At 38.9% G+C, this 12,916-nt stretch overlaps 2 protein-coding genes across 3 annotated transcripts; both read right to left on the bottom strand.

The window, feature by feature from the left end:
* Positions 1–1,825: 1,825 nt before the first annotated feature.
* On the bottom strand, positions 1,826–2,665 carry LOC146476730 (uncharacterized). The gene has a single exon (XM_085114218.1). It carries the CDS (start codon positions 2,494–2,496, stop codon positions 1,918–1,920), a length of 579 nt encoding a protein of 192 aa, XP_084970344.1. The 5' UTR covers positions 2,497–2,665; the 3' UTR covers positions 1,826–1,917.
* A 2,523-nt stretch (positions 2,666–5,188) lies between these two features.
* LOC146476729 (uncharacterized) lies at positions 5,189–11,195 on the bottom strand. 2 transcript variants are annotated; one of them, XM_085114159.1, is made up of 6 exons: positions 10,046–10,261; positions 8,715–9,019; positions 7,952–8,143; positions 7,145–7,172; positions 6,352–6,423; positions 5,189–5,847 (listed from the first exon to the last, which is right to left on the bottom strand). In XM_085114159.1, the coding sequence occupies exons 2-6, from the start codon at positions 8,955–8,957 to the stop codon at positions 5,405–5,407; spliced, it is 978 nt and encodes a 325-aa protein (XP_084970285.1). In that variant the 5' UTR covers positions 8,958–9,019; positions 10,046–10,261; the 3' UTR covers positions 5,189–5,404. The 2 variants fall into 2 exon arrangements, with proteins under 2 accessions (XP_084970285.1, XP_084970284.1); XM_085114158.1 differs by lacking the exon at positions 10,046–10,261 and adding an exon at positions 11,092–11,195 and having other exon boundaries at positions 5,283–5,847.
* Between the last annotated feature and the right edge of the window lie 1,721 nt (positions 11,196–12,916).

The raw sequence follows: 12,916 nt of genomic DNA, 5'->3' as shown, positions 1-12,916 counted from the left end.
TTAAGTGATGGGGGGATCAGAAATTCTGAGTCCCGTAGGATCGGTTAAAATAGCCGATTTCGTTCAGTTTTAAATGTTGGGGGGATCGGAAATTCTGAGTCCCTTAGAATCTGGTGTAAATAGCGAGTTTTATTCAGTTTTAAATGTTGGGGGGATCAGAAATTCTGAGTCCCTTAGAATCTAATGTAAATAGCAGGTTTTGTTCAGTTTTAAATGATGGGGGGATCAGAAATTCTGAGTCCTTCAAATTCGGTGTAAATAGCCAGTTCAGTATTCAGTTTTAAATGATGGGGGGATCAGAATTTCTGAATCCCTTAGAATCGGTGAAAATAGCCGGTTTTGTTCAGTTTTAAGTGATGGGGGGATCAAAAATTCTGAGTCCCGTAGGATCGGTGAAAATAGCCGATTTCGTTCAGTTTTAAATGTTGGGGGGATCGGAAATTCCGAGTCCCTTAGAATCTGGTGTAAATAGCGAGTTTTATTCAGTTTTAAATGTTGGGGGGATCAGAAATTCTGAGTCCCTTAGAGTCTGGTGTTAATAGCAGGTTTTGTTCAGTTTTAAATGATGGGGGGATCAGAAATTCTGAGTCCCTTAGGATCGGTGAAAATGGCCGATTTCGTTCAGTTTTAAATGTTGGGGGGATCAGAAATTCTGAGTCCCTTAGAATCTAATGTAAATAGCAGGTTTTGTTCAGTTTTAAATGATGGGGGGATCAGAAATTTTGAGTCCTTCAAATTCGGTGTAAATAGCCAGTTCAGTATTCAGTTTTAAATGATGGGGGGATCAGAAATTCTGAGTCCTTCAAATTCGGTGTAAATAGCCAGTTCAGTATTCAGTTTTAAATGATGGGGGGATCAGAAATTCTGAATGCCTTAGAATCGGTGAAAATAGCCGGTTTTGTTCAGTTTTAAGTGATGGGGGGATCAGAAATTCTGAGTCCCGTAGGATCGGTGAAAATGGCCGATTTCGTTTTGTTTTAAATGTTGGGGGGATCAGAAATTTTGAGTCCCTTAGAATCTGGTGTAAATAGCGAGTTTTATTCAGTTTTAAATGTTGGGGGGATCAGAAATTCTGAGTCCCTTAGAATCTGGTGTAAATAGCAGGTTTTGTTCAGTTTTAAATGTTGGGGGGATCAGAAATTCTGAGTCCCTTAGGATCGGTGAAAATGACCGATTTCGTTCAGTTTTAAATGTTGGGGGGATCAGAAATTCTGAGTCCCTTAGAATCGGTGTAAATAGCCAGTTTTATTCAGTTTTAAATGATGGGGGGATCAGAAATTCTGAATCCCTTTGAATAGGTGTTAATAGCGAGTTTTATTCAGTTTTAAATGATGGGGGGATCAGAAATTCTGAGTCCCTCAGAATCGGTGTAAATAGCAGGTTTTGTTTAGTTTTAAATGATGGAGGATCAGAAATTCTGAACCTTTTCGTATTCTTAGTCTTCAAATCTCTTCTTTATTCTTTAAGAGAATTGTTAATTACGAACATCTCATATCGCTCGGAGGATTTTTGTACTTCCGAGCAAACAGAGCAATTATTATTGTCATTTGAAGCATTACTTTTAGATTCAGAGCAAACAGTACAAATCATTCTTGGAATAAATTGGAGATTTTGCCGTTTCCGTTGAAGCTGCGCCTTTCATTAAGGGCTGATTTTCCGTTCCTTTCCGAATTAACTTGACTGACTGCTACGTCCAAAACTATTTTTCCGACACAGGTTGCTAATGTACCCTGAAAAATAAGTCATTTTCAGAGTATATCCCTGTGTTTACTCTGAATTTATCCAAATTGTAACGCCACATTTTAGTTTGGAGGGCGTTATTAGCAACATATATAGATATTAAACATGAATATTCAATGTCTGTGTAGCTTCAGTTTTGAAACCAAAACAGTTTTCTAGCCAGAAGTACTGAGAGTTTTAGTCCGTATCAAAGGACAATAAACTTTTAACTGCATGATTCTGGCATTCGAGGAAGTTGGGTCCCGCTCTCTCCCACCATTCGACAACTTTCTTTACACACTTTGTGGATTTTGGGTGCATTTCCCAGCTGTCATCGTGGTAGTCGTCGCCGTGGGAAGGGTTGAAGGCTCCTGAAATAGTCTTGAATTCACCCTTCATGATGCCAAATCCCTCACCGACCACTTTCACATCATTGCAAGATTCCCCGAAGGCTTTTCTGTAAATGACGCCGTGAACTTTGCCCGGCTCATTCGGCCATTTCTGTTGCAGCTTTTGAAATTCTTCGGTGTCGGTTCGCGTTATAACAACATATCCACTTTTGCAGTGGGTGCCGTTGGCAGTATACCAATCTTCTTTCCCTTCGTGCCCGTAGATAATGATTCCTCCGTACTTGTAACGACTTCCCCGATATGGGTCTGATTGGCACGAAATATGAATCGTGCGAACTAAGAAAACATTGCCTTTTTTAAATCCACCCGGGAAGACCATAAAGCTGTCGTCTTCTTCTCCTTTTACGTACGCCGCAAACTGAGCCATTTGCAATTGAGATCGATTGAGTACGAAGAGATATTGATTCTTACGTCGGGAAAAGTAAGACCTTCCTATGAAGAAGATATTTTCTTCAGTGAAAAACTTCCCAGAGCTCAGCGAAACAGGTTCATTGTTTACAAAAGCCGTACATGATTCGCTTGTATCCTACAGTTGCGTGACGACTTTTACCAATATGGAATTATTATGATTGTTTTACATGTAGTTACTAAGGAAGTTGCACTTGTCAGTTCCCGCAAACAGGAAGCTGAAGGATTAGTATTAGTATTAGTATTAGTATTAGTATTAGTATTAGTATTAGTATTAGTATTAGTATTAGTATTAGTATTAGTATTAGTATTAGTATTAGTATTAGTATTAGTATTAGTATTAGTATTAGTATTAGTATTTTCGCTAACTTTTGAAATGATTTGAAAAAATTAGGATATTCTGTGAGAAAATGATTACAAACCTTAAACTGATGATTCGCTTGTATTCTACAGTTGCGTGACGACTTTTACCAATCAGTGGAATTATTATGCGGATGCTCTGAGGGCTAACAGGAAGTTAAAGGGATTTTTGCACGATTACTTTCGCTAATTTTTGAAATGAATTGAAAAAAATTAGAAGATTTTGTGGTTTTTGATATAATAGTCAGCAGGAGCGGCTCGTGCAGTCAGTGAGAAAATGATACAAATTTTATGTGACACAGTCTCTGCGACCAACAAAAATTGCCTACGAGTATTGTGAGGTTTTTTCAGCTGTTGACGCGGACCAGTTATAGTTCCAGCGTTATAGATGAACTTTAACTTGCCCCTTTGAAAACCTTTGAAGCGTCTATCTCCCTAAAAAGGTCTCGCTTCTAGAATAGTAATAACACTTTCACTGTTGCAATATCTTTGATTACAATAACATGAACATAATCAGCCATATATTCGTATCTCCCGACAGCGAAACAAGACGAAACGCGATTGACACTCAAAGGAGAAAGCAAGCGTTGAAATAGAAACGTGAAAAAATATCAAAATATTCTACAGCAAGTAACAACGAAGGACGTGTTCCGGTGGAAAGCACAGGACGCGAGACTGCATCAATAACGGTCACACATGAGCGTAAAAGAACGTGATGAAACGAAAAAAGTAAAAAACGGGAGAGGTTCAGTATGTTAACAGCGATCAGCAAGAACAGTTTGAAAATAACGAAAGTCGTGACTTATCCAGAAAAAGAAAAAGGAAACACAGCAGAGAAAATTCAACTGTGGCACCTGCAGTGTTTAGTGGTCAGTTGGAAGAAGGTGAAGGGGAACGGGTCCCAACACCAATGCCAGTGCACCGCGGTCTGAGGACCAGAACAGATGCGGTCGGGGGGTGGGGGGGGGGGGTGGATGGGTGGAAGGGGAACCATCCACGATGAATGGACGAATAAAAAGGAAAAGGGACGCAGGAGACCACATCATGAAATAAGAAAATGGGACGAGTGGTTTGATGAGGGGAGCGATACACGGCAGACGGGGAATGATTCGGAAGATTCTGTGATGAAAAGGCCTGGTTCTTCGACAATTGATCCCATTGCAGGAGAGTAGCCCAGCAACTCTCAGGTTGTAAAACATTTCTTTCTTTACAGACGTTTCATTTAATCGGTTTTTCTGTTAAGGCCTGATTTTAAACCTCACAATAACGTCGGATAGTTCGTCTTCAGGCGGACAGTTGATTTAAAGTCGGGAACTGTCCGTTTACAATCGAATTCCCCAGGACACCTCCCTTGAGCATACACGAAGATATAGATCCAATCTTGGTGCGGAAAGAGCTTTTAAGCAACAACAGGGAACACAACAATCTCATTTAATTATTCAATAGCCCACCAAGTGATCTGAAAATAACTTCCCACGAATAATGGTCTGCTCGTGCGTAGTTTTGTCCATTCTCTTCCGTGGAAAATGGCAGATCGCTTCTTTAGGCTGTCGGAGAGAGATTCGCAAAAATAATTATGAAAATCAAACTCTGTAATCGAATAATAAAGCAATATTTAAATCGGCTATAGCAAAATATCGTGACTTCTGAGTGTCTCTGCTTGCCACTGACAAATCAAGACCAATAATTGTTAAATGTGTATTTTCTTGTAATAATCATTTTTGAACTTTCCCATTTTCAATTGCCAAACTTTTTGGAATCACTGAGCCTGAATCTCGTTCTGTTGCCTAGTGATAAAAACGTTTATTAATATCTAAAAATCGCTGAATTCTAGATGTCTGTGGTTAAAGGATAAAGAGCGGTTTAGTTAGTAGATGAAATAGAGTTTTACTTTCGAGGCCAATATAAATGAAATAAACTTTAACCAAAGCTCCGAAACATACATGCTAAAAAATGTCATTAAAAGCATTCCTATATCATAGAAAAAGATATAAACCCTGGGGTTTGTGAATAAATTGTTTTTTCTTGACATCTCCTTTCAAACTAAAACCTTCAGTTTTGATTTTAAATTACCGCTTTGTTTGTGAACTAAATAATTATACTATAATTATTTTGATTAACCTTAAAGAAAAACAGAAGAGGCGTACCTCTTCCTTCAGTGTACCTAAAAGGTTAGCCTGAGACAAGGGAACATATCCTATACCTCATTGGCGACAAGCAAACTTTGCGTCGAAATTTATGACAGGAAAAGTAGTTAGTACTAAACGGAAATTAGCTTTCGGGCAAACATTTCTATAAAAAGAAAATAAGGCTTTATTGAGAACAAGTGGGTTGAAAACACTTACTGATATTTTGATACAAATGGAGCCAGATGATTACCTCTGTTGTACTTAATGTAAAAGCTAGTGCAGGTCTTACAACAATGAAATGTGAACTTAATTCACGTCAATTTAAACAGGACGCCAAAACTCCTTTTGACGTCTTGGAGAATGTCGAGCGTTCCAAGCTTACTTCTTGACGGGAGTAACATTTTCTTGAAACTTTTTCAACATATTTCCAGCAGGGTTGTACCTGGCTACAGCATACATGAGTCTACCATCGGGACTCTTACAGGTTCCCACTCCAACTTCAGTTGTATCTCGCCAGACGATCTGGGTAAAATGACCAGTATCCAGACCAAACCCCGGGGAATCGTATTTGTAGTTTTTAATCTCCGAATACCATATCTTTACAGCGTCAGCAACATCGTAGTGGTTGGACATGCGGCAGATATTCTCCCCTTTATAATTCCTCTCTTCTTTACTCGCGTGACGGAGTTCTCCACTTCGTGCCAGCTTTTCGGCCCAAGCTTGAGCATCTCTGGAAAGTGCTGGGGACCATTTCAGGCGAGGTACATTGTGAAGGGAGCGTAACTCGTTATGGGCTTGTAGTACTGTGGCAATGAAGGAGTCTGCGATGCAAGTTAATATTTACAAATAGTGAGTGTTTCACGCAGGAAGAGAAATGAGGCAGATATATATACCGATCGTACGTAGTCTCGAATGTCCCATTTATAAAATAAAATTTACGGTGAGGACGATGATGGCGTTATTGTTTTGTTTGAATTGGTTATTATTGGCCCTTGCCGTTTAAAAACTTATTACCAAAACACAAAAAAATGTGTCCACCACATTAATTTGGTTCACTCGGAACACCAACAGTTGCTACACAGCCAAAATCAAACCTTTAAACAGTTTTTTTTTTCTTTCAGGCTCTTAAGTTATCATATACAGTGCCATAAATTCGAAATGACATTCCTTATCTATTAGTCGTATTAAGTGGTATTTGTCGGACAAAATGCGGCTGTTTGTAATATTTGCTAGTCGTGAAAATAAATTATCGATTACATAATAATACCTACAAGAAAAATATGAGGCCTACTCCTTCACACATAATAGTTTGTTATATCACTTACCATCTGAAGAAGACGAAGAAGAAGAGTCATGTTCTTTGACCAATTTGTGATCTTCGCGTGGATGTGACTTCTCTGTAGGTAAATAAAACACGACGATTTTAATTTTATGATAATTATGATAATGATAATGATAATGATAATGATAATGATAATGGTAATGATAATGACGATGAACGCCAACATTATGTTCACCATCATCATCATCATCATCATCATCATCATCATCATCATCATCGTCATCGTCATTTTTATCTTAATTGCCATTACGGCTGTTGTCATTACGGCTGATCACAAGGGATCTTAAGCACAGACGACGACGACGTTAACGAAAACGGACCCTAAAAATTACATTCGCGTTTTCTGAATAAATTCGCGAAAATTTCTACTCATTTAGTTTGTGTAATGCTGCCGAACTATCCAGGACCTAACGTCGAAAGAGCGGCTTTAAAGTTCAGAAAGAGAAAGAAAAAATTAATCATTTTGTGTTCACGTTCTCCATAAAACCTTGAATTTGGGCATTTCACGTTGTTGCTTTGCAGAGGACGGCAAAGAAATACACTAAAGTGTATAACGCACGTGCAGAGTCAGTGTTTTTCTAATTAAAACTATTGTTTTCGGAGGTTCTCGTTGACGTCGTCGTCGTGGCTGCTTAAGGTCCCTACTATCGTCAAGTCGACGTCACCATCAGTGTGTAATTCATCATCATTGTCATATCAAACACTAGCGTGTTAATGGACCGTTTTATTATTATTATTATTATTTTGTTTTCTTCTAAAACAGCAACGAAACTAACCTTGTAGTTCTTCCTTTCCCGAAGAAACCTGTGCAAAAGTAACATTGTAGCGATTTAGTGATAAAGATTGAGTATCATGTACCTGACACTGATCCACCAAAACAAGAATTGGACCAAAACGCAACTTTAGTTTGAGATCTTTTTTTCCTTTTTACTGCAAACACATGGCGCATTAGAATTCTAAAACTGATCATAAACTAAGAAACGGTATCTTCATTCTCTCTTTGTGGGCTACTATTTTAACCCTTTCCTGCCCGAGGGAAATGCCCAATTTTTCTAAATCGCTAACTATGAACTGGAAGACCACATGTGATATACCATTTAAAAGGTATTTTCTGGGGTGTGCTATAAATCACACCAACAGAGATGGAGGAGGTCACATATTAGAGTGAGAAAAGTCCAAAACGAAAGAAGGGAAACGTTGAAAATTTTCCTATTCGTTGTACATATTGGATATCCCCCTAAACTATAGCTTAATGTACAGCTCTCAGTGCATTGCTTGTTGTCAGGTATCAACTGGACCCTTAACGTACAAAAGGAAAAAATTCCAAAAGCTTAAGGGGTGGGAAATCGAGTCTCATATAAGACGGGGGCATGAATTTATGCCTTCAATTTGTAGATCTTTCCATGATCTTTTGGTTGTGCAAATTTCACACAAATTGACCAAATACTGAGCTCATAATTGCATCGTGTGCCATATGGCACTCTTGGGCGGGAAAGGGTTAAAATTGTATCTGAGAATGTATCCTAAGGCCTTGCTTGTCATGTGAATTTTGTTTAATTTCATGTACCTGTGGACCAACCTACCCTTGGAAGGACGTTGCCATCAAAGGAGCTCAAGTTGTTTCCTGCCGGACGGTACCTGGCCACCACAAACACACTCCCATTCTTACTCTTGGCTCTTGCCATGCCCAGTTCCTTGGTGTCCTTCCACACCACCTGAGTAAAGTGTCCTGTTCCAGACTGATGGCCTCCTCTCTTAAAATCATATTTCTCTACCTGTAAAGAATTATAAATCAAAATAAACAATATACTGGCATATGGGTTAAACCCGCGTCGAGTGCAAACAGAGGGCTAAATCAAAAATAGGATTAAAAAACAAACAAAGGAAAAAAACAACTAGGAACCAAGAATTTCTCAAATTTTATAACCATACCTTTACTGACCCTTCATGTACCAGTAGAGTCCCCGTCGATTAGAAAAATAGGAGCTCTGACTAAAGGTAGGTAGGTTAAGAGAGCAATGGTTGATAAGAGCCTTAACTCTGCAGTGTATATTAAAATGCTAACGGAACCCATGTAAATCCTTCTGAGGGTTGTAAGGAAATGGGAGATCACATGGCAAAGAACAAATCTTCAACCCTGGCGGCCGAACCCATGGCCTCTGGATTTGATCGTCCGTTTCTCTACCTACTGAGCTACGAGGGCAAACGGTATTCAACAATAGGAATTAACGGAATAGCCTATAGGTTACTTTGATTGGTAAGCATCCGATGCTTACCAATCCCAGTAACCTATAGGCTAACAAGTAAAAACCAGACAGGACCTTAACGCTGCATGACTTCAGTTACCTCTGAATACCAGGTGTTCGTGGCTTCTTCAGCTGCGGCGTCAAAGCCCTGAGACGACATGAAAACATTTTCCCCGATTCCCTTCAGTTGATCATGTTTGAGTCTCTCCTCTTTGGCCAGTTTCTTCGCCCAGACTTGTGCGGTTCTTGCAAGCTCGTTGGACCAATTCAAGGCTGGCACGTTGTGTGTTGAACGGAACTTATTATGCGTATCAAGGGCGGTTCTTGAGAACACGTCCATCATCTAAACGTTAATCTTCACGGAATATATTTCTCTCTCTCTCTTTTCTTATTTTATATTGGTGCCTGCAAAGGAAAAATACATTGATCGTGATATAAGGGTGCGTTTGATTGACCGTTTAAGACCCAGATAGGAAGTCTTTGGAGTTACAGGAATACATAATGGGTCTTGAATATCATATACCATGCAGCAAACGTTAGCAGAAACGCCCAGTCCAAAAGTTACCGAAAATGAGAAATTTAGAGCGGGGCTATTTCGGTTTATTCGATTTATTCCCATTCCAAAATACGGTCAATGGAACGTGACCTAAAACCTGGCTGACTTGTTTGGAAGTTTGCATTTACTGAGTGCTTGAATGCCAAGGCACTGAAACTGAAGAACTCGGAAAAATATCGCCATCGTGCAGGTTATTATGGCGGGAAGGTTGGCTTTCAGAGCAGGCTTGATTGTTGTTAGTGTCACACCCCTGCATGTCACAGTCAGTGTAATTATTCTTTGTCTCGGTTACGCCACAACTTGGAAAATTTAGCTTGCCTTCTTGACCTACATGGCCCTCAGCCGAAAGTGAGATAGAATTGGTTACGAGGTATTTACCGCGGGAATAAACGAAGCAGTTGATCTATATTAGACATGACAACGCAGGTAAATTACTTCAACAGAATGTGTTTGATATATGGACAATGCGAAGAGTGATCGCAGTCCAACCGTGTCGCGATGAATTGTTCATACATATAAACAAAGTCCAATATGATAGATGTACTTTTCAGTCAATGACTCAGGCATACCCAGAAAAGAAACGAAACCAGAATTCTCCCAACAGGAGTCGAACCTCGGATGCTCTACCACTGAGGTACAGGACGAGTCTCCTGCAGTTCGATCAGTTGTAGAGCATCGGATTAAGCCGCATTAAAGTACGTGACTCGACCGGTTGGGAGAACTCGCCGACTGAACACGATGCATCTATAATTCATTCATCAGGCGTGATTAAAACACAACTGATAATACTATTGCACCAACTTTACCGGATACGTATCATGGGAAATGAGAAAATTGGGACATTAAATACCAAATAGGCGACGCTTAACAGTTACCTGGGTATTTCTTGATTTCTGAGCGTTAAGAAATTCTTGAAACAGCTGTTTATCTTCTTCTGCCACTTGCGCTGAATAACCTACAGAATGAGTCAATCTACTGCACCGATTGGAGGTCAACTGGAGCACAAAATTCTGTTTAGTACATTAGTGTGCCAACTTTCTGGGTTCGTTGTGCCGTTTCGTTTGTTGATCGACTGAACGTCTTCTGTTTCTTCATATTTCTGATATTTGCATATGAATGCCCAGTTTTTAATGCCGCTATTCATGTGAAAGCGCATGGTCATCAAAAGAGAACAAACCGCTTTGGCTTTTGGCAAGATGATTGCTCAAGATTTTAATTTTTACCATTATAGATACGTGTTCAAATAACGAATGGTTAAATGAGTTTTCCTTATTCTCAGAAAACGGACTGAACTTGCCAAAAATTATTTCTCTGTCACAGCCGAATGTGACGCCGCCAGGGTGAATTGTGTGACTAATGCGTTACCGTAAGTACAGCGCTATATGTATCGCCACCGGCACGTGGAAATCAGTTCGGACAATATGTTTCCTTTTAACACATTTCCGGCAAAATTCGCTTTTCCTTTTGCAACACGGCATTTGAGGATACTGATTGGAAACAGTGGGGTAAGTCATTACTTATTTTTCAATAGTCCCTCCCAATTCTCAATAACAAATTATGTAAACAAAGTGAAACATAAATGACTTTATGGATATGCATATGTATTTATAACACTAGCCACACCGCCTAAAATTAAATGACATTAAAACGCTAGCCCTCAAAACAATACAGTCGAATATGGCTAATGAAGACACTGCAGTTGTAAATAGGGAGAACAAGTCTCACATAATGGCGTGCTTTTATTCGATCGATTTTCGGCAAAAATTAGCTTTCGAACATCAACTGGCCATGTACTTGCTAGACACTCGGCACGTAAACGAGTAATAGCTTTCCGACTTGCAATTCCGGCCCCACATATTCCATAAACTTCGAAATACTTTCAAAAAACTATAGATGGAAGTTTGTGCTATTTTTTACCTACCTTCAAGATAATATTTCCGTTCACCCAGCGAACAATGCTAATCAACAAGCAATAATCCAGCGTGCGTCTCAGTGTAACAACGCGCGCGCGCGTCTTAACCCTCTATCTAGTCGTGTTCAGAATTCCCGGGGAGTACAGTAATTAGTGACTTATCTCGGAATGGCATCGAAAACTCAGCTGTGGATGGTACTCCTTCAATCCGTGCTCTTGATAGCTCTGACGCTTACCCTATGTATAAATCCTCGATATGATTAACCTTCAATAATTAATATGTCAACGAAGACGAATCTTCGAGAGAAAGATATTACCTCAGTGACAAGCACTGTTGAATAGTGACCGGTAATAAACTACAGAGATCAAAATTCGACATGAAACAATTTTGATTAGGACTCGATATAGAAACTTTTACTTATTTTCTGGTGACCTGGCATAAGTGATCCAAATGTTCAAAGGCTTTATTAATTTCCAAAGAATAATATTACCTTAGCGATAATGAACAGTACGAGTACAAACCTTCAATCGAGAGGAAAACAACGGCTTCTTGATTGAAATTCAGGAAAACACATTTTTTTTCAAATTTATTTCGGTACGATTCAGACATTTCCCTTACTCGCAATGCAAAATATATAGATAAATTATGACTCAAATATTTTGTAGAAAATTTCACCAAATACTAATATCGTATCGATAACCGATGTATCACGGTATAAAAGATAATCTTTTTTTCAAGGTGGAAGGCTGATCGCGCAACAAGTATTTTACCACTAATAGATTTTTACCGCGGCCATGTACTGAATAAAAGAAATATTTAGATATTTTTTTTTCTTGCACTTTTTTTACTCAGTACACTACTAATTAAAACCCACTGAGCAGACGAAGGTCCAGCTACAAATTGCTCCTCATTGTACAAAGTACAGTTGAACCTCTCCACAACGGCCATTTTCGGGACAGAAGAAAGTGGCCGTTGTGGAGAGGTGGCCGTTATGGGGAGGTAGGGGTGTAATATGACACCTTTTTTTTCGGGAAGTGCAACATGTTTATTGTGCCAATTAAGTTCATGCTTACTGTAGCCTATAATGGCAATCCAATCTTAAATAATATATACAGATAAAATACACAATAAAACGTAAATGAATCAAAATGTTAACAAGACGAAACGAGCAAGGTTCGCAACATTCGCCGACTGCCTGTATTATTGTAGACAATTTATGCTTACTGCAGCATATAAATGGAACACAATCAAAATACGTATATCATTAAAATGGATACAGAAACGTATGTTCCGAAGACCTCAAGCAGTTTAAGTCCTGGGTTAAGGGCTTTTAAGAGGAAAAATGGTTTATTCTAGATAACTTTAGCAAATTCAATGGCACTGAACTGAAATTTGGCAGATAAAAAGATCTTATCATTCTGAAAATTTCTAAGCATAATAAGTAGTGCTATAGATCACGTGACATGTCACGTGATCGTTTTTGTGAAAAAAGCAAAGATTTGACAGGTAGGCTACGGTTTTAAGAGAAAACATCAAACAAAAACGCGTTCCTAATAAAGATTAAATATCTCCATCGCTTCACGTTTGGAATGATCGTCCATTGTTCTCCAGAAAAAATAAATCAGCACAAAGGTCATTTTTTAGTTCACAATTCAACCTTTGATTGTTAATTTCTCCAATTTAAAAACTTAAGGACATTCATTCCAAACGTAGAAAGTTAAATATTTAAAATCTGCTTCGGAAACACTAATTCAGTTATCTATATAAAGAAAATTCGCCGCCATATCGTCGATTTACGTAAATTTCATTTTTTGGTCACGTGATGTGTCACGT

Source organism: Pavona decussata, unplaced genomic scaffold (assembly GCF_977016875.1).
Source record: "Pavona decussata unplaced genomic scaffold, jaPavDecu1.1 SCAFFOLD_73, whole genome shotgun sequence".
In the NCBI taxonomy this organism is placed as follows: Eukaryota; Metazoa; Cnidaria; class Anthozoa; order Scleractinia; family Agariciidae; genus Pavona; species Pavona decussata.
This window is presented reverse-complemented; position numbering and strand designations above follow the sequence as displayed.